The following is a 16,230-nucleotide window of genomic DNA, read 5'->3' on the forward strand; positions in this document are numbered from 1 at the left end:
CAGCTCGTAGTGGGGAGCTGTGCTAGCCTGAGTCTCTATGAGACGAGAAAACAAAAAGGAACTCCTCCTCCCGCCACGCCTAACCATCCTCACTCACTAGGCTCCAAAGACATCCCGTTTAACCGCGACGGAAACTCACTTCCGGCCTGACTAGGACGTAAGAAAACTTTGACAGGAAGCGGCCCCCTCGGAGAAATAATAGTAGGGCGTCACCGTGCAGACGCTCTTCCAGCACTAGAAATCAAGATCTCCTTTCCCCTACCTCTTCAGGGTTTCATTTTTAGCTTATCCAGACTCTGAGTGAGGCAATTAACGGCGGTTAACAGACCGTTACCTGCCCCCGCCCACCGTTGGAGACTACAGATCCCATATTGCAGCTCACCGTCTTCCAAAGAAAACGCCCATACGACCCAGCACGCAACGCGCCTCATGGGCCTCTAGGAATTGTTTTTCCCTTGTTCCGCCGAAACCGAGCAAAGCATGCTGGGGCTTGTAGTTCTCGTGGCTCCCTTACCTAGGTCCTTCGCGATACTCCGTCCGGTCCCGCCTATTCTCTGCCCCGGACCTTTAGGCTTCTCTTGGCCCGTTTGAAGACCAGGAAGTTGATAAGTCGCGAGGCTCGCTGCTGAGAGACGGTGGCTCGGGTGGGACAGTCGCCAGGGATGGCGGAGCGTAAGGATGGAGCGAGTGTCCGGACTGCTCTCCTGGACGCTGAGCAGAGTCCTGTGGCTGTCGGGCCTCTTTGAGCGGGGAGCTGCCCGGCAGCCCCGGATCATGGAAGAGAAAGCGCTAGAAGTTTATGGTAATTAATTTTACCCAGGGCAGCATTTGGTGGTATACGTGGAGGCGGGGGTAACGAGGGCCTCACCTGAGGGTTAAGAGTGGAGACTCGAGTTTTTGCCAGATCTCGTCCGGGAGCGTAGGAAGCTTTTTCTCCGGAGTCCTAAGTCACACGGGCATGTGGGTCTTTCTAGGACCCAGGCTCTTGCTAAACCCGGGGCAGGCCGAGCCTGGAGGTCTCAAACGCTTCATTTCCCTTGTCTTCCCCCACGTTCTAGTGGCTATCTCAAGACTTATGGGCAGAGCAAGCGTCTAGGGTGTTTGGTTAGGAAGCAAAGCTGGCCTGATTGCCCTACTTGAACCTCCTTCCTTCCTAGCCCCTGGACACACACTTCTCCTTCCGCCGCCGAGGGTACTGCTGGCTGACTGCCGAGTTGGGGACTGGCCCAAGGTCACAGCCACCCTCTTCTGATGCAGAGGCCGTAGGCAGAGGTCCCCAAGAGCCCGGCCTTGAACTTATCGTTCTTTAACGCACCCAAGCCTGGTGTGCAAAAAGGAATACACACACATTGAGTTATATATATGTATAACGTATATATATGCACACACACATATTCTCTATTCAACCCCTGGAACCATCTTCATCGTACAGATGAGGAAATAAAGGTGTAGAGTGGTTAAACAACTACCTGGAGGCCACTCTGCCAGTAAAGAAACAGCAAAAACCAAAGCTCTTGTCTTCTGATTCCAAACTTAGTGCGCTTTTCATCACTTCATAATTGCTTTATGACTTGCCTTTTTTGGACTTATTAGTATTGTTTTTGAAAACTAAAACGACTGGATCTAACGAGCGTTCAAAGATTCCTGCTGACTTAGGGTAAAAGTATAACCACAAGAATACAGATAATGCAGGTAAGGATTATAGACCCGTAGAAAGAAGCCAGGGATGTTAAAGACCTTCGGAGTTAATCTGGTTTACCTCTTGCTAGGGGCAGGACTTAAACCCAGTCAGGTGACAAGTGTGAGTGGAATGATCTCCACAAAGCAGTAAAGCAGAGGTCCCCAAGAGCCCGGCCTTGAACTTATAGTTCTTTAACACACCCAAGACTGGAGTGCAAAAAAAAATACACAGTGAGTTATATATGTATGATATATAATATATATATACGCACACACACTTATATTCTCTATTCAACCCCTGGAACCATCTTCATTGTACAGGTAGGGTTTGTGGTTAAAGGTGGAGGGAGGTGTGGTCAAAAATTGTTTTACATAGCAGGTTGGAACTGGATCCTGAAGGTTTAAATATAAATGAAGAATTTAATATCAGTGCAGAGCCAGTAGAAGAATTTAAGTCAAGGGAGCAATGTGAGGAGAGCAACATTGCTTTCTTTCTAAAAAAATAAATGCAAATCACTAGAAAAGGAGAGAAGTTAAATAACGCGTGAGGTTTACTTTCAGAGTTATTTAACATATGAACAATATAATGCAGCTTGTATATATGAGCCTTACAGGGAAAAGGCCTAGGAGGAAAGGGAAAAAATTCCTTTTCAAAAAAACCTGTTTCCCTGAGCCCCGTGTTTCACAGCCTTGTGAAGCCTCTTTTTCCTGCTTCCCTTTTCAAATTCTGTTTCTAATCAAGTGATAAGCTCAGGAGTTGCTGGGGAGAAGATAGAGTTTGATTGATTTGTTTTTCCCAGCTGGATTTCTGATTACAGGGGTGCTGTGAGTAATAGAACAAAACCTCAGGCTTGAGAACATCAAGCCTGTCGCATGTGAACTCCCTCTGCTTTTTTCTACCTCACTATTTCTCTTATCATTCTCCTTTTCCATCTTTTTCTACAACCTCAGGGTAAGAAGGAAATCTTTTCCTCTCCACCTCGAACCCAGCCTCCCACATCTTTGGTCTCATTCCTTTCTGCTTAGTTTACCAGCCTCCTCCACTCCCCTCCTTGAAATTTCAGTGGCTCTTCCTCTATTTTTTTTTCCTTCCTCTGTTTGATCCTTCCCCTTGGGCTATAAAACATACTCAAGTTTCCCTTATCCTTGTCATTGTTCTAGCTTTTTCTAAACGCACTGTCCTTTTTTTGCTCTTCCCTCCTTCCCTGTCAAAGCCCTAGGATTACATTTGCAGTTCCTTCTCACTTCCCCTTTTGCAAGCTGGCCTCTGCCTTTACCTCTCTACCGAAAGTGCTTTCTTACAGGTGACCTTCTGAGACCGGCTTTAGCTTTCGTTAACCTGCATTTTTCTGCAGCATTTTTTTTTTAAATTTATTTTTGGCTGTGTTGGGTCTTCGTTGCTGCACGTGGGCATTCTCTAGTTGTGGCGAGCGGGGGCAACTCTTCGTTGTGGTGCGCGGGCTTCTCATTGCGGTGGCTTCTCTTGTTGCAGAGCATAGGCTCTAGGTGCACGGGCTTCAGTAGTTGTGGCACATGGGCTGAGTAGTTGCGGCTCGCGGGCTCTAGAGCGCAGGCTCAGTAGTTGTGGTGCACGGGCTTAGTTGCTCCACAGCATGTGGCATCTTCCCAGACTAGGGATCGAACCTGTGTCCCCTGCATCGGCAGGTGGATTCTTAACCACTGTGCCACCAGGGAAGGCCCTTTTCTGCAGCATTTGATGTTGTTAACCATCCCCTCTTTCCTTTTATGCTGCATTTTGCTTTTCTTCCTCCTATTGATCCCCAAATTTGGTGCTTCCTACAGATCCATACTTGGTTCTCTTTCCCTTTACATTTGTGATTCTCCAACTGGACTGCACATAAGAACAGCCTGAAGAATTTTTTTAAGTCTCAATGCCCAGGTCATACTGTGAATCAATTAAATCAGAATCCCTGGTAGGACTCAGACACCAGTTTTTGTTTTTGTTTTGAAACATTCCTAGTGATTCCATTGTTCAGCCAAGGTTGAAAACTATGGTTCTACTCATTGTTCTTTGTGAATCCCATGAGTTCAACAGCCACTCCAGCCTTGGTTCTCTTAAACCTTATGCCATAATTCAGTGTTTGCTGGAATGTTCCATTGGTTTGCCCCTTAAGCACCTCAGAATGATTATATATAAGATTTAACCTGTTTATCTCAGCCCCCACCCAAATTTCTTCCTTTGTTCTCCTTTTTTTTTTAATTCTATCTTTGTTCTCACAGGCGCTTAGATTTACAATCTTAGTCATCTTCCTTTTCTCCCTTTCCTTGTCTTCTACATCCAAATAGTTGTCAGATTCTGTTGATTCTGCCTCTGAAATTACTTCTTCGTCTTTCCCCTCCTCTCTATTGCTATGGTCATGTCCCTGTTTTAGGCCCAGCTTTTTCAGCTGGTATCCCGGGCTCTGCTCTTTAGTTCTGAGTCTACCAGCTGACAGTGTAATGCTGTCCATGTCACTCCCTTGTTCAGAACCTCTTGAGGACATCCTGTTGCCTGTTGCTGACTCTAAAAGAGCCTTAATGGGCTGGCCTAAACTCTTAATAACTTCTTCCCTTATGCTGAGTTCTGTGCAAACTAAACTTGTTCTTTACGTTCCTTCACCTTAAATGGCAAATATTGAAATGTTACCCATTTTTTTGTTTTTTTTTTTTGTGGGTTTTTTTTTTGGCTGCTCAGTGTGGCCTGCAGGATCTTAGTTCCCTGATCAAGGATCAAACCTGGGCCCCTGCAGTGGAAGCGTGGAGTCCTAACCACTGGACCGCCAGGGAATTCCCCAAAATGTTACCCATTTTTAAAGGCTTGATTCAGATTCCATTTCCATAAATCCCGATACTGCATTCTCCCAAACTAAGTTATTTTTTCCCTTGAACTTCTATGACACTTTCCCCATTCATGTATTCTCTCTGCAAGGTTGGATCCAAGAAACTGGACATGAGGTAGTAATAATCCAAGAAAATGGTTTTCTCAAAAGGACACTAGTAGTGGAAATTTCTGTCAGAAACCTGGGGAGTGGCTGTAGTATTTGCTCAAACAAAAAGAAGTAAGTGTTTGGATTAGGACTGGCAAAATTGTTTGTATTTAGAATATTCATGTTTTAACATAAAACCTTTTCTCTGATGTTTCTTTAGATTTGATTCGAACTATCCGGGACCCAGAGAAGCCCAATACTTTAGAAGAACTGGAAGTGGTAACGGAAAGTTGTGTGGAGGTTCAGGAGATAAATGAAGAAGACTATTTGGTTATTATCAGGTTCACGCCAACAGTACCTCATTGCTCTTTGGCGACTCTTATTGGTAAGGTTTTAGATAAAGATATTTATATATTAATTCTGAATTATTCTAGCTGATACTGACCCGCAGTAACAATTAGCATCATGTATCATACTTTATGGTTTACAGAATATTTTCTGTAGTTCTCAACAATTAGCGTATGAGAGGGTCAATATTATCTTCATTTTACAGATGAGGAACCTGAGGCTCAGAGAGTTTAAGGGACTTGCTCAGCATCATGTAGGCAGGAAATGATGAAGCTGAGGCTCAATTCCAGGTCTCCTGACTTTAAGTGTGTTTTTCCTTTAGCTATACCATGCTGCTTCTCTACAGTTAATGGAGCCTGAGTGTGGGCCAGCTCCTCTCCTCAGTTCTGGAGATCGGAATGGGTGTTGTCAGACTAGCACTGCTGTCCTTACCATCTCCTCCTTTTAGCTGCTCTCTTGGCTTCTATGTAGCATGGGCAGAAGTCCTGGTGGGAGGGTATTTTTTCAGGTAGTTTTCTTTTTGAGAGGTTGCATTCCCAATATTTTGGATTAGTTAGCTGTGAGATATACAATAGATATCTTTGAATGTATACTTTGTTAAAAAGAAGGTAAAGAAAGTTTCTTTCAAACCAGATCTTGATCAGTAGGGAACCAATTAAATAATCAGTGATGGTGTTTATTAACAATGGAATACTATGCAGCTATAAAAAAGAATGAAGAAGCTCTCCATATACTAATATGGAAAGATCTCTATGACATACTGTTTGGAAATAAAAGCAAGTATAATATTGCTACATTTGTGTAAAGAAGAGCAAAAATATACATTTATATTTGATTGCATATCCATAAAGAAAACATAAGAAATGAATAGCTAAGATGGGTGTGGGCATTAGTGATGGTGGGAACTGGTCAGATGGAGGATAGGGTGGCAGGGAGACTTTATAACTTTTTATATTTTTAAGCTTTTCAACATTGAGACTATATTACCTATTTAAAAATAGACAAATTTATAAAAAGGATTGGAAAGGTAAATATTTTATTATTGTTTCTACTATTGTTGTGAGTTGTCTTTCTTTTCTCACTTGTTGGACCTGGGATCCCTCAAGTAGTGGTTTCCAGCATATGGGGCACATCTTGAGGGACTAGATAGTCTGTGAATCCATAGATACTATTGTGGTTATAAAATTCCAATACTAGAAAAAGCATTCTTGAATACATATTTTTCATCATTGGACAGTTTCTGAATCAACAGATATCGAAAACAGATTTCAAAAAGTAATATTTATATTGTGTTTCTTAAATTATAAAAGTAACATATTTGTTGGCAATAATTTTGAAATTCCACAAAAGTATAAAGAAGAAAATTTTTAAAAGTTGTCATTAGAATGTGTGCTCTAGGCTAAAATTCCAGCTCTGTCAGCTCTGTCACTCTTTGGTCTTGGGCAAGTTACTTAACCTTTCCGAGCCTATTTCCTTATCTGTAAAATACTGATAGTAAGGGTAACTACTGAGTTGTAAGGGTTAAGTAATAGAAAGCATGAAGTAGATGAGAAATGTTTTTTAGTTCTCCTTAAATATTATTGTTTAATTATATGGTCAACTATATGGTCATATAATTATATGGTCATCATTTTTGTAACCACTTAGACTACTTCTAGCCTCCTACAATTATAAATAATACTATGATGAACAGCTTTACACATAAATATTTTTATTTATCTCTAGTTATTACTTCAGGATAAATTTCTGTAAGTGGAATTATTGGGTCATATGGTAGAAATATTTTTAAGTCTCTGGGTAAATATTAGCAAGTCACAGGGAATTCCCTGGTGGTCCAGTGATTAGGACTCTGCACTTTCACTGCCAAGGGCACGGGTTCAATCCCTGGTCAGGGAACTAAGATCCCGCAAGCCGCGTGGTATAGCCAAAAAAAAAGTTCATACTCTTTGACCGAGGAATTAAGGAAATAATTCCCTAGGAGAAAATAGTAGCATGTTCAAAACATATATAGTAAATTTATGATAATAAATCCTGGAAGAAACTATAGTATCGATTAATACTGAAATGATATAAAAATAATGGCATTTCTTATTTCTATTGAAAATGATGAATATAATCAAGGAATCAAAGTATCTGTGTGAGAGTGGATGAAAAAGCTTGAATGATAAATTGAATTTGTGTTATGATTGCAGTTATTTTAAAAAACTGTGTTTCGGGCTTCCCTGGTGGCGCAGGGGTTGAGAGTCCGCCTGCCGATGCAGGGGACGCGGGTTCGTGCCCCGGTCCGGGGGGATCCCACGTGCCGCGGAGCGGCTGGGCCCATGAGCCATGGCCACTGAGCCTGCGCGTCCGGACCCTGTGCTCCGCGGTGGGAGAGGCCACAGCGGTGAGAGGCCCGCGTACCGCAAAAAAAAAAAAAAAAAAAAAAACTGTGTTTACGTGGACAAAGATTGAGAGAGCACATGAAATAAAAATAACTGTAAAGGTGTCAAGATTAGATTATGGTTGAATTTCAGATCTCTACACCTTTTGACAGAGTTTTGTCACTTTTTTGGCCCTTTTGATATGGGTTTCATTTAAGACCATTGGCTTTTGAGAAGGTTGTATGGTAGTGTATCATAGTAATCGTGTTCAAGCAACATGACTGGAAAACTCGATGAAAGGAGTCCTCTTTCTGGCTGATGCATTAGGAGGCATTTCCTATGAGCAGGTAGTACTAAGCAGAGAAAGGCATCTGAGTCAGAGTTCCACCCTGACTGCTTAGGTTGTCACCTACTCAGTTACCCTGGTATATCATTCCAAAGACAAGGAAGACTCAAAGCGGGTGAGTGGGTAGAGCAGAAAAACCACTTGATAATCTTTTCTGTTGACTTAAACAAGAATGGCTGAAGGCAGGATACGAAGGGCATAGGATTTGGAGTCTAGATTTAGCTTCCAGCTCTGCCACATATTAGCTATGTGATATGGAACAAATCGCTTATCTTGGTTCCTGGCTGTAAAATGAAAATGATAAAATAGTAATAGCTAACATTTACTGGATACTTATTATGCATCAACTACTGTTTTAAGCATGACTATATTTACTCCTCGTGCGTAACAACCTTATATATAGTGGTACTATTATAATACTTGTATAACAGATAAGGAAACTGAAGTTCAGAGAGGTTAAGTAACTTGCCTGGCGTCACACAGCTAGTGTGTAGTGGAGCCACTTTTGAACCCAAATTACCTGTCTCAGTTATGCTATACTGCCTATCTTGAGGATACTGATATTCAAGAAAGTGCTTTGTGAATTGTAAAACAGTTATTATTTATGGGTAAAATACCTACCAACAGTGACTAGAACACATGAGGATGCTCAAGAAACAAATTAAGGAGACAATGGGGGAGCAGAGGAAGGAAAACCCTCCAGATAAGCTTTAAGGCAGATAGATACTCTAAAGGGAGACCCTTCTTTTTTTTTTTTTTTAAGGGGGACCCTTCTTAAGGAAATTATATATTTTCTTTAGAATTCCCTAATATTTATTATGGAATTACTGTGTTGTAGACTCTAAGGTAGGCCCAATCTCATTGTAGCTCATTTAATTCTTTTTCCTTCTCTGGAATTTTTCAGATGATTCTGTTAGAAAACCTAGTGGTACTTTAGAAAACCACAAGCAAATTAATTTCATACCTCCCCAAAAGAGAGGTAGTCTAACAATTATGTTTTGCTGTGTTATGTTTGGGGTTTTGTTATTGTTGTTTATTTTTAATCAAACCAAAATACTAAGAAAATGTTCCTTATAACGTAACAAGCCCTTATGTATTGATATTAGTTGGGAGAGGAAATAAATTGCTCTAAATAAAAACCTGCAAAGCCAGGGAACTAGAGACACTTTTTCCTCATAATAAGAGCAGCTTGGTTTATCTTCTCTGTCTAGAGGTGTAGACTTAGTTAAAATTGTATGCTATATTTTATGGTGGGGGAGAAGTGAAACATTGGCACTGAGGCTCTGTTCCAAGCTGACTTTTAATTTCTCTTGGAAGTCTCAACTGGAAAAAAAAATATTGAACTGTGACTTGGTATTGGGGTGATAAACTGAACTTCAGAGGAGCTTGTTTTAGGGAAACAACTCTATTTGTACCCTGCAGGCACAGAGGAGTCCAAATCTGAGAGATTGCTTGTGGTCCTTTTTTTTTTTAAATAAATTTATTTATTTAGGCTGTGTTGGGTCTTCGTTTCTGTGCGAGGGCTTTCTCTAGTTGCGGCGAGCGGGGGCCACTCTTCATCGCGGTGCGCGGGCCTCTCACTGTTGCGGCCTCTCTTGTTGTGGAGCACAGGCTCCAGACGCGCAGGCTCAGTAGCTGTGGCTCACGGCCCCAGTTGCTCCGCGGCATGTGGGATCTTCCTAGACCAGGGCTCGAACTCGTGTCCCTTGCATCGGCAGGCAGATTCTCAACCACTGCGCCATCAGGGAAGACCGCTTGTGGTGCTTTTTAAGTGGCTCTTACTTGGTTTTAAGTTTTTTTGTATTTTTGCAGTACGCGGGCCTCGCAGTGTTGTGGCCTCTCCCATTGCGGAGCGCAGGCTCCTGATGCGCAGGCTCAGCGGCCATGGCTCACGGGCTCAGCCGCTACGCGACATGTGGGAACTTCCTGGACTGGGACACAAACCCGTGTCCCCTACATCGGCAGGTGGATTCACATCCATTGCGCCACCAGGGACGCCCCGGTTTTAAGTTTTTGTGTGGCCTGACCTGTTGCAGGCATTCAATAAAGTTTAATGAGTGAATTGGCCTTTGATGGAAGGCAAATTGATACAGCAGAAATGACCTGCGTTTTGCGGTGGTTTCGGGTTCCAGTCCCAACTCTGTCATTTTACTAGCTCTTTGATCTTGGGGAAGTTACACTGTGACCTTGGTTTCATAATTTGTAGAATGGGATTGACAATACCTAGCTCACTGGATTATCATGAGGAATTCGTAAGATGTATCAATATTAAAGTTGCTAGGTAAAGGTGCCAGGCTCAATGGAGGCGTACATTGGATTGAGCCTAAGCTCTTTTCAGCTACTGTTTTGTATAGAGACACCTAGACACAGCTGTATGCTTTTTCAAGAACCAATAAGAAGAGATAATTGGGGCTTTTTTTTTTCCTCTGCAGGGCTGTGCTTAAGAGTTAAACTTCAGCGGTGTTTACCGTTTAAACATAAGGTAAGGAATGTGTTTTTTGTTGTTGTTTTATAATAGCTTTGTTGAGATTTGATTCACATATCATACAACCACCTATTTAAAGTATAGAATTTAATGTTTTTTGGTATATTCACAAAATTATGCAGCCATCGCTACTATCAATTTTGGAACATTTTCATCATCCCAGTAAAAAAACCCATACCAATTAGCAGTCATTCCCCATTTCTCCTAAACCCTCTCCCATCCCTAGGCAACCACTTTTGTCTCTATAGATTTGCCTATTCTGGGTGTTTCATTTAAATGGAATCATATAATTTGTGGTCTTTTAAGACTGGCATCTTTCACTTAGAATAATATTTTCAGAATTCATTCATGTCATAACATGTATCAGTATTTCATTCTTTGCCTTGTACTGTTCTTTTGTGTAGATATCACATTGTATTTATTTGTTTTATAATTTGGTAGACATTTGGGTTGTTTCCACTTTTTGTCTTTTATGAATAATGTTGCTATGAACCTTTGTGTGCAAGTGTTTGTGTGGACATGTGTTTTCATTTCTTTTCCACCGAGGGCATATGTTTTCCATTTCTTTTCTTCCTGGATTCTATGGTAACTCGACGTTTAACCTTTTGAGGAACTTCCAGACTGTTTTCCATAGCCACTTCACCCTTTTACATTCCCACCAGCAGCCTGTGAGGGTTCTGATTTTGGCACATCCTTGCCAATACTTATCATGATTATCTCTTTTTTTCATTATAGCCATCACTAGAATGTGTGAAGTGATATCTAACTGTGGTTTTGATTTGCATTTCCCTGATGGGTGACAATATTCATCCAAAAATTTAAAACCAATTAAGAACCACTTAAAAAGGGCCACAAGAAACCTCTCAAATTTAGAATCTTCTGTGGACCAAACCAACTGTTTGGTTACCCTGAGGTATAGTTTGCATAGGAATAGCAAGGTAAATGCTTGACTCTTCCCCTTTATTTACCGTTTTTCAGAATAATGAGTCGTGCATAATTTTAAGCCAAAGTAAATGAGTATAGAGTGATTTTATACCACTTCCTTTGTTGTTTAGAATAAGAGTTAGTGTTATGCCGCTGGGGGAATGTATAAGGTGTTTTGTCTTTTAAAGAAGACTGGACTAAATGGTCTCTAGGGTCTCTTAGAGCCATAATAGGCTATGATTTTTTCCCCCTCATGAAAAACATTTATCTCAGTAGTAAATAAGTATATGCGAATTAGATCACATGCTCCAATGTTCCCTGAAAAATAGACATATCTTTATCATATAGCATGATTTATTTACCACAAGATTTGCAATAATTTTGTGGGTTTGTCTCAAAAGCTCTGGTTCTTGGAGGTTAGCTAGTTTAAGGGAGTGAGTGCAGCAGGACCAGGAGAGATAGCTTAACCAGTATTGTACTTGAGAATAAATTTATCAAGATAATAGTAGATGAGAAAAGGAGGATACTGAAAACTGTATATTGTGATCCGATTTTTGTAAAGTACACAATAAAAAGAAACTTCTAGCCTTGGGGTGTGTGTGTGTGTGTGTGTATGTAATGTGTGTGTGTGTGAAATCTTAAATTATGTGGGAATAGAGAAAAATATGGAAGAAAGTACACTAGATGATTATTATTATTATTTTTTTTTTTGCGGTATGCGGGCTTCTCACTGTTGTGGCCTCTCCCGTCGCGGAGCACAGGCTCTGGACGCGCAGGCTCAGCGGCCGTGGCTCTCGGGCCCAGCTGCTCCGCGGCATGTGGAATCTTCCCGGACCAGGGCACGAACCCGCGTCCCCTGCATCGGCAGGCGGACTCTCAACCACTGTGCCACCAGGGAAGCCCCAACACTAGATTATTAATGTGGCTTTCTTGTGGGGTGGGGCAGGGAGAAAGTTTAGATACTGATTTGGGAGGAAGAGGTAGAGTGCAGGGGATATATATTGTTGAGTAAAACATGTATGAGATCTCACTTGCATAAAATTGTAGGTTTGTATTCATTAAAAAATAATGAATGGGAATACCCGCCGCGGGCCTTCCCCATATGACCAAAATAAAAAATCCTACTAACTTCAGCCCTCATTTTAGAGAAGAATGTGAAGATTTGTCCCAAGTCTTTGATGATGGAAACAGGATTTGGGCTTTCATCCCTAGACTCTTGAGTCCATTGTACATTCCACCTCACTCATCTTAGAATGCTCTAAATGTTTTGCTTTTGATGTATTTTTTTCCTAGTTGGAAATCTACATTTCTGAAGGAACCCACTCAACGGAGGAAGATAGTAAGTGAATTTTGAACCATTATTAGAAAACAGCTTCATATAGAACTTTATCTTGGGTGTTACGTTATTCTGCCAGCCAAGTATCTATTGGGTCATTTGCAAAAAAGAACAAAATCAGCTCTTAGCTTTTCCTAAGTTTTTCCTTAATCAAAGAAATTTTGATTAAACAATCTAAATTAATGGGTTCTTCTTTACTTGTACTTTGTTCAGCTTGTTTTAGGGGACAGTGGTCATTTGAAGTGTAACTAGAGTTAAGCCCTGTGGATATTGACTGGTTTAGGCCAGTGGCCACACATCTGTGAGGAATATCCAGCTGTAGGAACTTTGAATTATAAGCTCTAAAGAGAGCTTGATTCTTCTCTTTGGTGGCAGGATAGAGAGCTGTGTACTTGAAATTGAAATCACAGGTCCAGCAAGTAAAGCTTTAGGGAATCTTGGGGTAGGTGTTGCCTTCCTGGGTTAATGTATTAAAATGGGAGTAGAGAAGCGTTTTTGTATAAAGGATCTCTAGCCTACGGAGAGAAATAAAGTGGCAGCCGCTTAAAAATAACAGAGGTGGGATTTAGGAAAAGCAAAAGTGGGATTACAGGGGATTTTTTTCTCTTTAAGTCTCCCCTTCGAAACTAATGAATAACTAGCCAAAACCTGTGTTAAGTTCTCAAGGTGTTAAATTCTGTTTTAACAAGCTAATAAAATTACTGTCTGCTGCTGTGTATTGACATAGTCCTGCTAACTTTTGCCTGTGTGTTTTGTAGTCAACAAGCAGATAAATGACAAAGAACGAGTGGCAGCTGCGATGGAGAATCCCAATTTACGGGAAATCGTGGAACAGTGTGTCCTTGAACCTGACTAATAGCTGTTTTAAGAGCCACTGAACTGGAATCATTTGATATATTTGTTTAAACTCTTTGTAAAATGTAAAAGACTCATGTTTAATATGTAGGTGATTTGTACCTCAGTGCATTTTTTTAAAGGATGATTTCCAAGCAAGATTTAATTATAAGGTAGTACCTAGTTTGTTCAGTGTTTAACATTCTCAGGATTTGTAACACTTAAATGATCGACAGAAAAATATTTTCTAGTAATTATGTGTCAGATGAGTTGCTATTTTTCTGATGCCCATTCTGATACAACTGCTTTTCATGTCAAATATCTACTGTGCCCAAATGTATTCAGTTTAAATCATTACTCTGTAAATAAATAAAACAGAGATGATTCTTGTATACACCTTAGAATGTTTTTATTTAATTGTATATTTTAGTGTAAAGGTTAGCACTAAAAGATATTTCCAAAGCTTTATTTTCTGATTATTATGTAGAATCAGAGATAGGAGAACCAAAAAGAACCCTTAATATCAGGCCTGGGCCCTGACTTCCTTCAAGAAGAGTCCTGGACCCATTTATAGACAAGGAACAAATGTGAAGAGGGCCAGGTGACATATATAATTTTGAAGATCAAGAAGTCCCCAAAGAAATTTTGATTAAACAATCTAAGTCAATGGGTTCTTCTTTATTTGTACCTTGTTCAGTTTGTTTTAGGGGACAGTGGTCATTTGAAGTGTAACAGGGTATGTTAGGAAGCTTCCGAGGTGCTCCCCCCAACCAATGATCCTTGATTCCTGATATTCGTGCCCGTGTAGTTTCCTTCCATATTGAACCAGAACTGGTTGCCATGACTAAAAAAGAATCAGAGGTGACAGTGTGTGATTTCTGAGGCTAGATCATAAGAGATGTTACTGCTTTCACCTTGTGATCACTTGAGTTGCTCGTTCTGCAGGAATCCAGCTGCCATGTCCTAAGAACACTCAGACAGCCCTGTGGACAATTCCACATGGAGAGGAATTGAGGCCTTCCACCAACAACGAGCACCAACTTGCATACCATGTGAGGGAACCACGTTGGAAGCCATTGTGGAGCCTCAGTCAGGCTGACATCTTGACTGGAACCTCACTAGACCCTGAGCCAGAAGCCGCTCCCTAATTCCTGATGCAGAGAAGCTGTGAGTGATAATAAATGTTTATTGTTTACAGCACTAAGTTTTGGTGTAATTTGCCATGCAGCAATAAGTAACTAATACACAGGTATTAGCATAGAACTCTTCTGCCTCAAATTTAATTGAGGATTCTAAGGGGAAAACATGAGAACTTGTTCCATGGCTCTTGAACCCCTTTATCCACTTCAAGAATATGAGTTTTGAGAGAACAGAGAGGATTTGGTAGGAAGATTGATGAAGAGATTTCCTTGGTTAAAGCTGTTGCTATGCTGAGTTCCAACCCCCATCTTGGTGGAAGGGTGAGGAAATGACACCTTCTACCACTATCCGCTGAGGAGAATTTCAAGGGGACAACTCAGAGAGTTTGGAAATATGTCCTCTGCAGTTGAGAGACCCAAAAAAGTGGTGCCTGACTCAGGCCTGAGAAAGCAAGCAGAAGTGGGCTTGAAGGCTGGGGCCTGACTCCTGCCCAGGAAATCTAGAGGGTGAGAGAAAGGCAAGGCTAACTACCTTGATGACAGAGCCCTGGGATGCACAAGTGTTTCTCGTGGACCATGCTATGGGGTCATATTTGACATTGCTCAACAAGCCATCAGCAGGGCCAAGGAGACCTCAGAGAAAGGGTCTGGAGGTGTACTGCCTGGTGCCCAGGGACTGAGGAGAGAAGACGGCAAGTGAGCAGCCAGGATGGAGATGCTTCTGCCAGGGTCAGGGGGCACAGCGGGAACGCCTGGTAAGCGTACGAAAGTGCCAACCTAAGAGAAAGAGCCAGCTCTAATCATCAGGCAGAGAGAGCACGAAGCCAAGCAGCTACGTAAGAACTGTCCCATCTCTGGTGCTCCTCCCTCCCTCAGCTCCCGCAGTGGCGAAGTTGAAGAGGGGGAAAGAGGAGAGAGCAGAGGACCCCATCCCATGGCTCCGCTGGAGGTTTCAAGCCTGAAGCAAGCTCAAGTTAGGAAAGAGTTGATGCCAAGTTTGTAGTTCTAACTATTAGATGTGACTAGATAATTCAGTGTAATGAGATTGTATGGTTAAAAGTGACAAGACGACTTAATCTGACAGAAATCATGTGTCTGCTCAAGTCTTCACCCATGGGCAGAGGAGGATCATGCCTTCTCAACAAAGTTTCGAAGGATTAGTGGGGGACAAAAATAAAATCAATTCTTACACAACATACTGGTTATAGAAGTCCTATTAAAACCATCTTGGGGACTTCCCTGGTGGCGCAGTGGTTAAGAATCCTCCTGCCAATGCAGGGGACATGGGTTCGAGCCCTGGTCCGGGAAGATCCCACATGCCGCGGAGCAACTGAGCCCGTACGCCACAACTACTGAGCCTGCACTCTAGAGCCCGCGTGCCACAACTGCTGAGCCGACGTGCCACAACTACTGAAGCCCACACACCCAGAGTCCGTGCTCCACAACAAGAGAAGCCACCACAATGAGAAGCCCACGCACCACAACGAAGAGAAGCCCCCGCTTGCCCCAACTAGAGAAAGCCCGCGCGCAGCAACGAAGACCCAACACAGCCAAAAATAAATAAATTAAAAATAAATTAATTTAAAAAAAACCCAAACCTTCTTGGCTTCTGCTGAGGCTCTGCACTGTGGGAATACCCCAGCAGAGCTTCATCCCCATGATCTTCCTCTCTTGAGAAAAACCACTAACATTGTGGCATCAGAGCACCAGCTTTGTGGCAATGTCACTGTCGATTCTTAATCTTTTGCTTTGAAAGCTCTCATTGGCTCCTCTCTTTCTTCCCAGATCTTTAAAAATTGGTTATCCAGCATACATAAATAGATCCAGAAGTAATAAAATATTGCTGAT

General features: G+C 41.8%; 1 protein-coding gene across 4 annotated transcripts; it reads left to right on the forward strand.

Annotated features, from left to right (window-relative positions):
- The first annotated feature begins 499 nt into the window (after nucleotides 1-499).
- Nucleotides 500-14,443, forward strand: CIAO2A (cytosolic iron-sulfur assembly component 2A). 4 transcript variants are annotated; one of them, XM_004274729.3, is made up of 5 exons: nucleotides 500-802; nucleotides 4,828-4,992; nucleotides 10,097-10,146; nucleotides 12,367-12,412; nucleotides 13,168-13,635. In XM_004274729.3, the coding sequence occupies exons 1-5, from the start codon at nucleotides 679-681 to the stop codon at nucleotides 13,263-13,265; spliced, it is 483 nt and encodes a 160-aa protein (XP_004274777.1). In that variant the 5' UTR covers nucleotides 500-678; the 3' UTR covers nucleotides 13,266-13,635. The 4 variants fall into 4 exon arrangements, with proteins under 4 accessions (XP_004274777.1, XP_049562162.1, XP_033292996.1 ...); XM_049706205.1 differs by lacking the exon at nucleotides 13,168-13,635 and adding an exon at nucleotides 14,189-14,443 and having other exon boundaries at nucleotides 523-802; XM_033437105.2 differs by lacking the exons at nucleotides 10,097-10,146; nucleotides 13,168-13,635 and adding an exon at nucleotides 14,189-14,329 and having other exon boundaries at nucleotides 529-802.
- The last annotated feature ends 1,787 nt before the right edge of the window (nucleotides 14,444-16,230 follow it).

Source organism: Orcinus orca, chromosome 2 (assembly GCF_937001465.1).
Source record: "Orcinus orca chromosome 2, mOrcOrc1.1, whole genome shotgun sequence".
NCBI classification, from domain to species: domain Eukaryota; kingdom Metazoa; phylum Chordata; class Mammalia; order Artiodactyla; family Delphinidae; genus Orcinus; species Orcinus orca.

Coding starts and splice junctions, on each gene's coding strand:
- CIAO2A (XM_049706205.1), top strand. CDS start 679: ATGGAGCGAGTGTCCGGACTGCTCTCCTGGACGCTGAGCAGAGTCCTG. Junction 803..4,827: donor GAAAGCGCTAGAAGTTTATG/GTAATTAATTTT, acceptor ATGTTTCTTTAG/ATTTGATTCGAACTATCCGG. Junction 12,413..14,188: donor CCACTCAACGGAGGAAGATA/GTAAGTGAATTT, acceptor CTCGTTCTGCAG/GAATCCAGCTGCCATGTCCT.